Source organism: Anarrhichthys ocellatus, unplaced genomic scaffold (assembly GCF_004355925.1).
Source record: "Anarrhichthys ocellatus isolate YVR2014 unplaced genomic scaffold, GSC_Weel_1.0 scaffold121, whole genome shotgun sequence".
NCBI lineage: Eukaryota > Metazoa > Chordata > Actinopteri > Perciformes > Anarhichadidae > Anarrhichthys > Anarrhichthys ocellatus.
In genome coordinates this window covers 75,259-85,880 of record NW_022280151.1, presented here as the reverse complement: position 1 = coordinate 85,880, position 10,622 = coordinate 75,259, and the positions used below count along the sequence as shown (strand labels likewise).

General features: G+C 44.2%; 1 protein-coding gene across 1 annotated transcript in view; it reads left to right on the top strand.

Annotated features, from left to right (window-relative positions):
• Positions 1-10,622, top strand: part of adamts17 (ADAM metallopeptidase with thrombospondin type 1 motif, 17) — a 127,576-nt gene that overhangs the window by 94,569 nt on the left and 22,385 nt on the right. Inside the window, exon 14 of the mRNA XM_031876981.1 lies at positions 1,706-1,786. Coding sequence (XP_031732841.1) covers positions 1,706-1,786 — 81 coding nt within the window. The remainder of the gene's footprint in view (positions 1-1,705; positions 1,787-10,622) is intronic.

The window sequence follows — 10,622 nt, the reverse complement described above, 5'->3', positions numbered from 1 at the left end:
CTTACCAAAACCAGTCACAACTTCTGCCTCACCATCGACAACTCCACACATCCGCAACCTTGGAGTTATGTTTGACAGCAACCTCTCCTTTGAACACCACGTCAAACAAATCACCAGAACTGCCTTTATCCACTTAAAAAACATAGCCCGTCTCCGCCCACCACTCTCCTCATCTGCTGCTGAAACTCTGATCCACGCCTTCATCACCTCAAGAATTGACTACTGCAACAGCATTCTCCACGGCACATCATCCAAAATCGTAAATAAACTCCAGTACATCCAGAACTCTGCTGCTCGCCTGCTCACCCACACCCGCTCCCGTGACCACATCACCCCTGTTCTCCAGAACCTCCACTGGCTCCCCGTCCCACAACGGATCCAATACAAAATCCTTCTCCTCACACATAAAGCCCTCCACAATCAGGCCCCCTCCTACCTCACCGACCTGCTTCACCACCACACTCCATCCCATCGGCTCCGCTCCTCTGATGCCAACCTCCTGTCTCTTCCACTCAGGACCAAGCACCGGACATGGGGTGACAGAGCCTTCTCCATATCTGCCCCCTCCCTCTGGAACTCTCTCCCCAAACACATCCGAGACTGCACTGACCTTTCCATATTCAAATCACAGATCAAAACCCACCTGTTCAAAACTGCTTTTAATGTGTGACCACTATTGTGTATTTTATGCTTTTAGTGTATTGCTTTTATATATGATGATTTTAATGTAAAGTGTCTTTGAGTTTTATGAAAAGCGCTATATAAATAAAATGTATTGTTATTATTATTATTAAACTAGCCCAATATGTCATCATTATCTGTAATCTTCTCAACTCCAATGGTATTTCCCCCATTTCTACCTGCAATGCTGGCACAGATGTTGTTTTAAAAGCCCCACTACATATTCTTGATGCTTGTGCTTGTATTACATCTAATTTTCCCAATAATGTTTTAGACGCTGACCTATAAGCCACACAGCCATAGTCTATTACTGACGTTATCAACCCCATATATATAGCTTTCAAAGCAGACCTGTCAGCTCCCCACTCTGTTCCCACCAAGCATCTCATTACATTCAACACCTTTTTACATTTATTAACCATTGTATCCATATGTACATTCCATGTGAGCCTAGCATCAAACCACATCCCTAAAAATTTGTACGAGTCCGTCCTTTTCAGTTCCTTACCATATAAATACAATTTGACCTTTGTTCCAATTTTCTTTCTTGTAAAGAAAAGGGTATTTGTTTTGCCCCGCCCCTGATTAAATCCTCCTGTGTTTAATCACTTGCACCTCCCCAGTGTAAACCCTGTGTGTCCTCTGTCTGTGTTGGTTCGTCTGTTATGCTATCTGCTCTGTTCTGCTCTGCTATGCTTCCCGGTATGGTCCCTACTGTATATCACTTTTTAGCAAAATGCTAGTGTATATTTACTAGGTGACGAAAGGGGGATCAGTTAGATTGTCAGAGTTGGCTGAAATTGAATGGTATGGTAGTTGGATGTGCAGTGGATAGAGCATATCTGATACAGACATAAGTCATCAGCCCATTATTTTCTCCATGTCCACCTCTGTATGCCTCTGAAACTGTTTACAAAAGTTAAATAAAAGATCTTCCCACTGTATACTGATGTAGTAGTTTCTTGTATGCGTGTACCCTATACTCTGTATCGATTTTCACCTCATGTTTTTGTCTCTTTATCAGGGTACATCGAAGCTGTGATTATTCCTGCAGGAGCCAGTAGGATAAAAGTTGTGGAGGACAAACCCTCACACAGCTTTCTAGGTAAGGATGCATGTGTTTTAAGGTCCTTGAGAATGACAACTGTTATCTTCCACATATTTTTCCCCTTTATCTGTGTTTAATCTTTCAACCAATACCCGTCCTGATTATAACTGCCACATATGCATTCATTTTTTAGATTTTAACCCTTTAAATGTCTCTTTACATAATGCCACTGTGGGCTTTTTATGAAAAAGATAATAATAATAATTTTCTGGATTTTTTATTTATATTTCCACACACTGGGATATGTTAAAGATTTGCAACAAAATAGGTTTTGATGCATTGTTATTTTTTTACAGTGTCAAGTTTAAAAAAAATGTCCCGAGAGGATAAAAGTCACTTTCCTAAAACTGCTATAAAATATTATTATTTTTCCACTTTAACGAAGTTACCTTCTTTTTAACCAACATCAGTCCTGATCATAACTGTACAACTATTCATTAATTTCCAGAATGTTAACCCTTTAAATGTCAGTTTTTAAGATGCTGCTGCTGCTCTTTTAAAGCTACAACAAGGAACTTTAACTTTGTGCTGATTTTGGCGGCCCCTGTTGACAAAAGTGGTAATTTTACTTCAGCAGGATCTGACGGCCCGAGTCAGTCCTGGTTTTCCCATGGGTAAGACTGTATACAAGTCTATGAGAAAATGACCCTTCTTCTCACATGATTTATTAGCTAAGTAAACATTGCAAACATGAGCTTATGGTTTCAATTGCTAGTTTGAAGTATTTTTTGATACAGCATGCCATTCTTTTAGTAAATCAAGGTTCCATTTCGAGTAAAATAGATGATAACAAGGGGACTATGTCCACTTATATACAGTCCCGGATCAAACCCTAATCTGTCCATGCCCTACTTATATTTAAGCAAGTAAGATATTTGTTTTAGCTATAGTTCAATAAGCACAGGCGGAATCCTTTACTGGACTCTAAGGGTAATTCTGTTTTCCAATCAATAGCACTCATTTGCCCACTGAAAATCTGTATAAGCTAAGATGGCCAATAGTACATGGGGTGACTGTAGCTCGGAATGTAGAGAGGGTTGTCCCTCAATCATGAGATCGGTGGTTAGATGCCTTACTGGGATGGACTTTTCCAGTCCATGTGGATTTGTCCTTGGGCAAGACACTTAACCCTAAAGTTTCCGAAGCAATGGGTGAATGGCTGTGAATGATTGCATAGTTCAACCCAGGTAGTACATAACTAAATTGGATCAAGCAAAGTTATCCTGTAGGTGTCAAAGAGACAGGCAGTAGCTGCAGACAAGGAGCGTATTCCACTAACCATTGAATTGTATTTGACCAACTGACAAACACCCACCCTTTTCACCAGTCCTGTAACATTCCAGGGAGCAAAGCCCTGAAAGGGGCCAAACATGTCCAAGAGATGGTGTTGTATGAAAAAGTCAAGGTAATTTCTTTTGAACAAAGACGGGATTTGTTCTGAAGGTAGCCCATTTGTCATAACCACAAAGCAGCAAGCAACTGTATTGCCATGTTACCACTGGATGGGCAGCTGTCACAAACCCCAGCACCTGCATGGCACCATGACGATGAGGTTTCCGAGATAAAAGAAGACCCACATGCCTCGATTGTGCAGCAGCTGATGCGTGTCCACACATCTGCTGACGGAGCAGGGAGCTATGGCATAGCCGAACGGCAGTCTGGTTTCTCGGTGGCTATCCACTGGAAGATGAAATGCAACAATATCCTGTGTTTCAAAGCCACCGCAACCTGAAAGTATGCACATTTAAGTCAATGAACAAGTTCCAGAAACAGCTTCACGTCTTACAGGCAATGCACCGATTTAGGGTGGAAAACAAAACAAAAAAAAATCCGGTCTTCTTGGGAATCAGGAAGTATGGACTTAAACCCTTTCCGTTTGTTGTTAGAGGAGATGAAAGATACAGCCCATTTCTGTGACAGGTCTTGGATCTTTGCTGAGAGGTAATCAATCATCTTCTGGGAGGACAGATTCACCTCCTTGATGTCCATGAATGGAAGAACACTGTAAAGCTGGAGAAAATAACCCAATTTTAGTGTCTTATCCATCCATTCCGTTACCAGTTGCGTCACAGCAAAAAAGCTGTGATATTCTGTCTCAGACCTCATTGCCATGGGAGACCGACATGGAAAAGTCTGAGCCTGAGATAATGTCTCACACACTCGCATCACTGCTTGGCCAGCTGGAAAAAGATGCAGCAGACATCACAGCATCCAATCCCTTTTGTTTCCCTTTAGAGATCTGTGAGGGAGAACATGGAATAAGTCAAGCCACAGATGAGGCTCGTAGGTAAACACAGCAGCTGAAATTGTCTCCCTGTGTGGAGATTGATGAAGGACTGCTGTGCTGATGCACAGGACACCGATGAGATGTCATCTGCAGACAAAGCCAGTGTTTCAGCATGGATGACCGGAAGCTGCGGCAGAACATTGGTGGCTGGAGTGGGGACTTCAACGGGCATCAATCACAAGCTTTGCCTTGCTCTCATAGCAGCGAAGCATCACATTACAGTCATTTAGCAGACACTTTTATACAAAGCGACTTACAATTCCACATTCATACACCGTAGGCGCAGCTACGGGAGCAATTTTGGGGTTAAGTGTCTTGCTCAAGGACACATCGACATGCAACTGCCACAGTCGCCCCTGTGGCGTAGAATCCTGAGCAGCATTTGGCAGGCAGGCTATTTGCTGCTGAACACTGCTCTCTACATGGTCCATGTAGTGACTAGCAACTAGCCACTCGGCTGGGTGTGGGAGAAGATCCTGTTCCTTACTCGCTACAACAAAGAGATTCCAGGCGTTTCACACTTTTGGGTGAGGTTCCTGTTTAATTAGTGTTCACAGATGATAATACAATAGGATAGCACTTATCTTCCTGGTCTCCCTCTGGTGTGTCTGGCTTGCGGTAAAAACCGTGTGATCTCCCTGGTACCCATGCCTCATTACCGTCAGTTGCACCTGTGCCCCATATATTAATTACCTGCCACACCACTCCACACTGCCACATGTGGTCAACCTGAGGTAAGCTCCCAATATACATTTATAATACCCAGACCTAACTAATGGCTCCTACACACCGGCCCCTAATTGTGAAGGTATGCACAATTACATTAAGCAAACAGGGAGTCATAAAAAATGTCTGATTTCTTTCTTCTGCGTCAGGCATTATCAATGCGTGTCCCAATGTTAGGTCATAACCTTTACAGGTGATGACGTTCGCCATTAGGTCCCTTTGACCTCTGGATCTTCTCAGGAAATAAGCTGTGGATGGGTCTTGGCCAATCCAACTCCTACATGCTAGGAAGTTATCCACTGTCAGACCTCTGAAGTCCTTTGGTTTGATGCAGCGGTCCACTTTAAGCTCCACCACTATCTCTAGATCCAGCAGCCATCCTGTCCATTGTTGTGAGAATGTCTGGGGAATATGGTCGTCCCAGGACATGTTTTTTCCACACCTTTCTTGCAACAACAGGTTTGGTAGGTTGAAGGTGGTAGGTTGTCTTGTTCCAAGTGCAGCTGCCTAGTTGTTTTGGACCGCTTTGCTTCAGGAATAGATGGTAATACAGCCTGACAATTGCTTGTCCATTTTAACAGCTGAAATCCCCCGTTTGAACATTTTTCAGTAAGGTCCATTACCAACTGCATTGCTTCTTCCTTTGTGGGCAAAGATTTTAGACAGTCATCTACTTTGAAGGGTAAGTCCATGCAGTAATGACCTTCCTGCATACAAGTAGACTTCTGCAAGATCTCCATGAACCTCAGGTCCTCCATTGACGTCTCCTGCTTTTCCTCCAGTGACTTCATTGGAATCCTGATTATACTGGGAGACCAACAGCTCTTCCAGTCTGACGATGGATATCCTGTTGGCATATATGGTCGAGCAGCTTTTCTGACAACAACCATTTTTGCCCCTCAAAGGACTGTTGACAACCCACCCCAATCCTCACGGCATAAGGTTCATCACCTTGGCTGCTGATTATTTCCCAGGGTTCCGTTCATTTTGGTGCCGATCAAAATTTCAACATCAGCGTTCAATTCTGGGATACTGATTTCTTTCAGATATTCCCACCTTTCAATGTCTCGTTGAGTAGGGATGTTGCCTTTTGAGACTGGGATCGTTTCCTGTGTAAATGTTTCTGGGAGCTCAAAGAATTGGTTATCGTCCAATTTAGACACCTCCAGTCCTGCAAGTATTTGGCTTTCCACAACCTTTTCTTGGCCCATAGTGCGCAACATGATGTTGTTCTTGGTACCCTGCAGATTCAGTTTCTTCATAACACGGTTGGTACAGAAAGTTGCTGTACTTCCAGGGTCCAGGAAGCACCTTATCACCTGTAGGAGGCAGGTGTGGCCTGTGTCGTTTTTTATGCCCTTTTTTGTCACTTCCGGTGCTCTTCCGGTGATTGAGTCACGTGGTGCTGGGGATAGCCACAATGGGGTTATCAGCTGTCAGTTGAGTTGGATTAGGAAAAGGATTGGAAGGAGAGGGGGTGAGAGAGGGAGCCTTATTTTTTGTTGACCGTTATTTCACGTTATTTTTCACGTTATTCACATTAATACTGTCATTATTTGAGTTATAATTGTATGTTATCTGGAATCAACATTTATTGTTGCCCACAAAATAAACACTCCACACTGGATTCCGGAAATCATTTAACGTTACAGCCAACGCGTCCGCAAGTTTAAATCTCCCCCACTTAGCCTCTCGGTGACTAAAGGAAAATTGCCGATAGTCATCTACATCACCTTTCTTCGATTTGAACTGCACTGGCACAATCGAAAGTGTACAGTCTTTGTCTCCGGCCCCTGTAAAACTACATGCCTGAAGAGATACTAGTGCGCTATTTACTGGGATTTCCTGCGGTTTGTGAATTTTGTCTTTGTCCTGGATATGTAGAATAGTTGGGTGTTTTAGATTGCATTCTTCACGGGTCAGACTGATGCAGTCCTTGCTCATGTGGCCAGCCTTCAAACATCCAAAACAGATTCCTTTTCCTTTCAGGAATTCAATTTTCTCCCTTTGAGAAACTTTATTCAGTTTTGAACACCTGGATAATTGATGTGACTCTTTACAATAAAGGCAGGATTCTGAGGATGACTCCTTAGCTGTTACAGGTGGCTTTGGCGTCTCGTGCACTGTGGGCTTAGGAGTTACAGTTTGGTTGGTAGCTATGATGGTTGTTGCAAAGCTACTTCTTTTGATGTTATCCCTGGGTAGCGGTTTGCTCCTATTTATAGCCATTATTAAGGTGTTTGGTTGTGCATCAGAAATATCGCCAAAAAGTGGATGAGACAAGATTCTGACTTGCTTCTCCAGAAAGTTCACCATATCTGGGAACAGGGCCCTGTAGCCTCGTCGTGACCACTTCATTATGACGTGCCTCATATTTGATGGAACGTTCATCTCCTCCATGTATTTTATCTCCCTCATAGCGTTGCAGCATCCTCTTAGAAACAGTGCAAAGTCATGCAGTGTCTGGACATCCTCATTCTTAACAACAGGCCATCCAAATGTTTTGTTCATATAAGCTGTTGCTATTCTGTGTTCATTGCCAAAGTGTTCTTTTAAAAGTTATTTTGCTCTTTGATATCCTTGTTGTGTTGTCATACTGTATGTAGGCAGCTTCGCACCAGCTCTCTAGACTGCCCCCTGGTGTATTGCTCCAGAAAATACAAACAATCTTGATAACTGCTGGTTCTCTCTTCAATACAATGTTCAAAAGTTCTAATGAAGGAAATATACTTCAATGGATCGCTGTCAAATATGATTATGTGTCTTTGTGGTAGAGAAGCTGACATTTGCTGTTGCACAAGCATTGTGGTGATTTCATTCTGCCTTTGCATGATTTCACAAACTGCATCCTGGTCAACTGTATGTTGCACTGGTGATGTGTTCTGTGCAGATTGAAGCCTGTGTAGAGCTTGTTCCTGCGTAGCTACCGTCCTGAGTGATGCAGCTGTGGAGGCTGTGTACACATTCTGAGACTCCTGCCTTAGAGTAGTCGTGTGAGACAGTCCGGTATTTGGTTGCGACTGTAGCCTGAGAGTGATGTCCTTTGTTTGTGAGGATCCATGCCTTTGTACTTGGTCCTGTAGATCTGTTTGGATATTTACGTTTGGTCGCACAACACGTGTAGATGAAAAAGGTGGCGCTCTTGAGCCTTGATCCGAAGTCAGAGTGTTAATTTTTGGCACAAATGCATTTGCCTTTGGGTTGAATTCAAGTCTTTGCTCTTTTAGTCCTTTGCTCACATAGGAGCTCATTCCATTTGAATGGGCCTTTCCTCCAACGTCACTGCCTTCCAACACAGAAAGTCTTGCAACAGCAGCGGCTATCTGTGTATCGAGTTCCAGTTGTTCCTTCATTTTCCTCAGTTTCTCCTCTTGTGCCTCTAGGTCATGTCTCTTTTGCAGAGAAGCAACTTGCTCCATTAAAGCTGCTTTCTCTGCCTTTGCCTTTATACATGCAGAAGAAATACTGGAAACAGATGATTTTATTTGACTTCCTCTGCTTGACCTTTTGCTTGACACATTAGACACACTGTCTGCAGGCACTCAGATTTAGCATTTTTATAAACTTCCATTTTCAACAATTTGTTTTATGATAGGCGCTTCCACTTGTGCTGCGCTGTTGAGAACGTGCGCACAGCATGTCCACTTTGTTTGTCCACACAACACACTCGTGATCACATGAAAAGTTGAGCTTTAATCTTTTCCTTCGATGTGCATGAAGTCATAGAAAGTCCACACAATTGACAATGACTTGAATGCGATACAGCGTAATCCTTATGCTGCGTTCACACCAAAGGCGTTGCGAATTCATCGCGGCGCATATTCACGTCCATCGCGCCACCGGTCAAAACGTCGAGGACCAAGTGTTCATTCACGTGAATCACGCCAATCGCGCTGGACGCGCCACTATTAATTTCTCCTCCATTGTTTCTGATTCAGCAACGGCAGGACGTCGCTGATGACAGGGGGAGCAACTCAACGCTGATAGGCTATCGTGCCGGGGCGTAACGCGAATATTTAGAAAAATTTCAACTCGCGCGTCGGGGCGCTTTGCCGTTTGACGCGGATTCGCGTCCATCGTGACGCGCCATCGCAGATTCGCGCCGCGACAGTTTCATCACGTCTGTGCATAGACTTTGTATGTAATCTACTCGCGCGAATAATTCGCGACGCGTTTGGTGTGAACGCAGCATTGGAGCAGCCCACTGCGGCGTGTACAGCGCAATGCCGTTTCAAACAATGTCAAAGATCCATACACTAACCGGGGATCTCCTTCGCCGGTGTCCGTGATTTTCCTTCCCTTTCGTGGTGATGATCGATCCGCCCTCCTTCGGAAGTTAAGTGGATAGCCCCTGCAGCACTGCCTTCCAGGTGTGTGTTCCAAATGATTTCACTTCTTCAGGTGAGATCGGGTTTTTACTTGTGTAGTGACTGATTCCAGCAACTAGCCACTCGGCTGGGTGCGGGAGAAGATTATGTTCCTTACTCGCTACAACAAAGAGATTCCAGGCGTTTCACACTTTTGGGTGAGGTTCCCGTTTAATTAGTGTTCACAGATGATAATACTATAGGATAGCACTTATCTTCCTGGTCTCCCTCTGGTGTGTCTGGCTTGCGGTAAAAACCGTGCGATCACCCCGGTACCCATGCCTCATTACCTGTCAGTTGCACCTGTGCCCCATATATTAATTACCTGCCACAATACTCCACACTGCCACACGTGGTCAACCTGAGGTAGGCTCCCAATATACATTTATAATACCCAGACCTAACTACAGTCCATGTTGAGGCACTCAAAGCAGGCATTGTGAAGATCCGTCCAGGTGATCAGGCCAGGACATAAGTCAGTGGGAAAGCCAAAAAGGGATAGTTTGGCAGTGGGGTGTATGGCCTCATATACTGTGGGGCCCATATGTGTTGGCTGGATCTGAAATGACATGAGAGGGGATGACAGGTCACAGAGTAGACAACTGAGAGAATACTAAGAGTTGGGTGGAGTGGTGACAGTAAGTGTATGTCTGAATTTAATAATAATAATAATAATAATAATACATTTTATTTATATAGCGCTTTTCAGAGTACTCAGACACTTTACATTAAAATCATTATATATGAAAGCAATACACTAAAAACATAAAATACACAATATCGGTCACACATTAAAAGCAGTTTTGAACAGGTGGGTTTTGATTTGAGATTTGAATGTGGAAAGGTCAGTGCAGTCTCGGATATGTTTGGGGAGAGAGTTCCAGAGGGAGGGGGCAGATATGGAGAAGGCTCTGTCACCCCATGTCCGGTGCTTGGTCCTGAGTGGAAGAGAGAGGAGGTTGGCATCAGAGGAGCGGAGCCGACGGGATGGAGTGTGGTGGTGAAGCAGGTCGGTGAGGTAGGAGGGGGCCTGATTATGGAGGGCTTTGTGAGTGAGGAGAAGGATTTTGTATTCAATCCGTTGTGGGACGGGGAGCCAGTGGAGGTTCTGGAGAACGCGGGTGATGTGGTCGCGGGTGTGGGTGAGCAGGCGAGCAGCAGAGTTCTGGATGTACTGGAGTTTATTTAGGATTTTGGATGATGTGCCGTGAAGAATGCTGTTGCAGTAGTCAATTCTGGCGTGGATCAGAGTTTCAGCAGCAGATGAGGAGAGTGATGGGCGGAGACGGGCTATGTTTTTTAAGTGGAAAAAGGCAGTTCTGGTGATTTGTTTGACGTGGTGTGTAAAGGAGAGGTTGCTGTCGAACATGACTCTAACGTTGCGGATGTGTGGGGAGGGAGACAGAGTGGAGTTGTCGATGGTGAGGCAGAAGTTGTGACTGGTTTTGGTAAG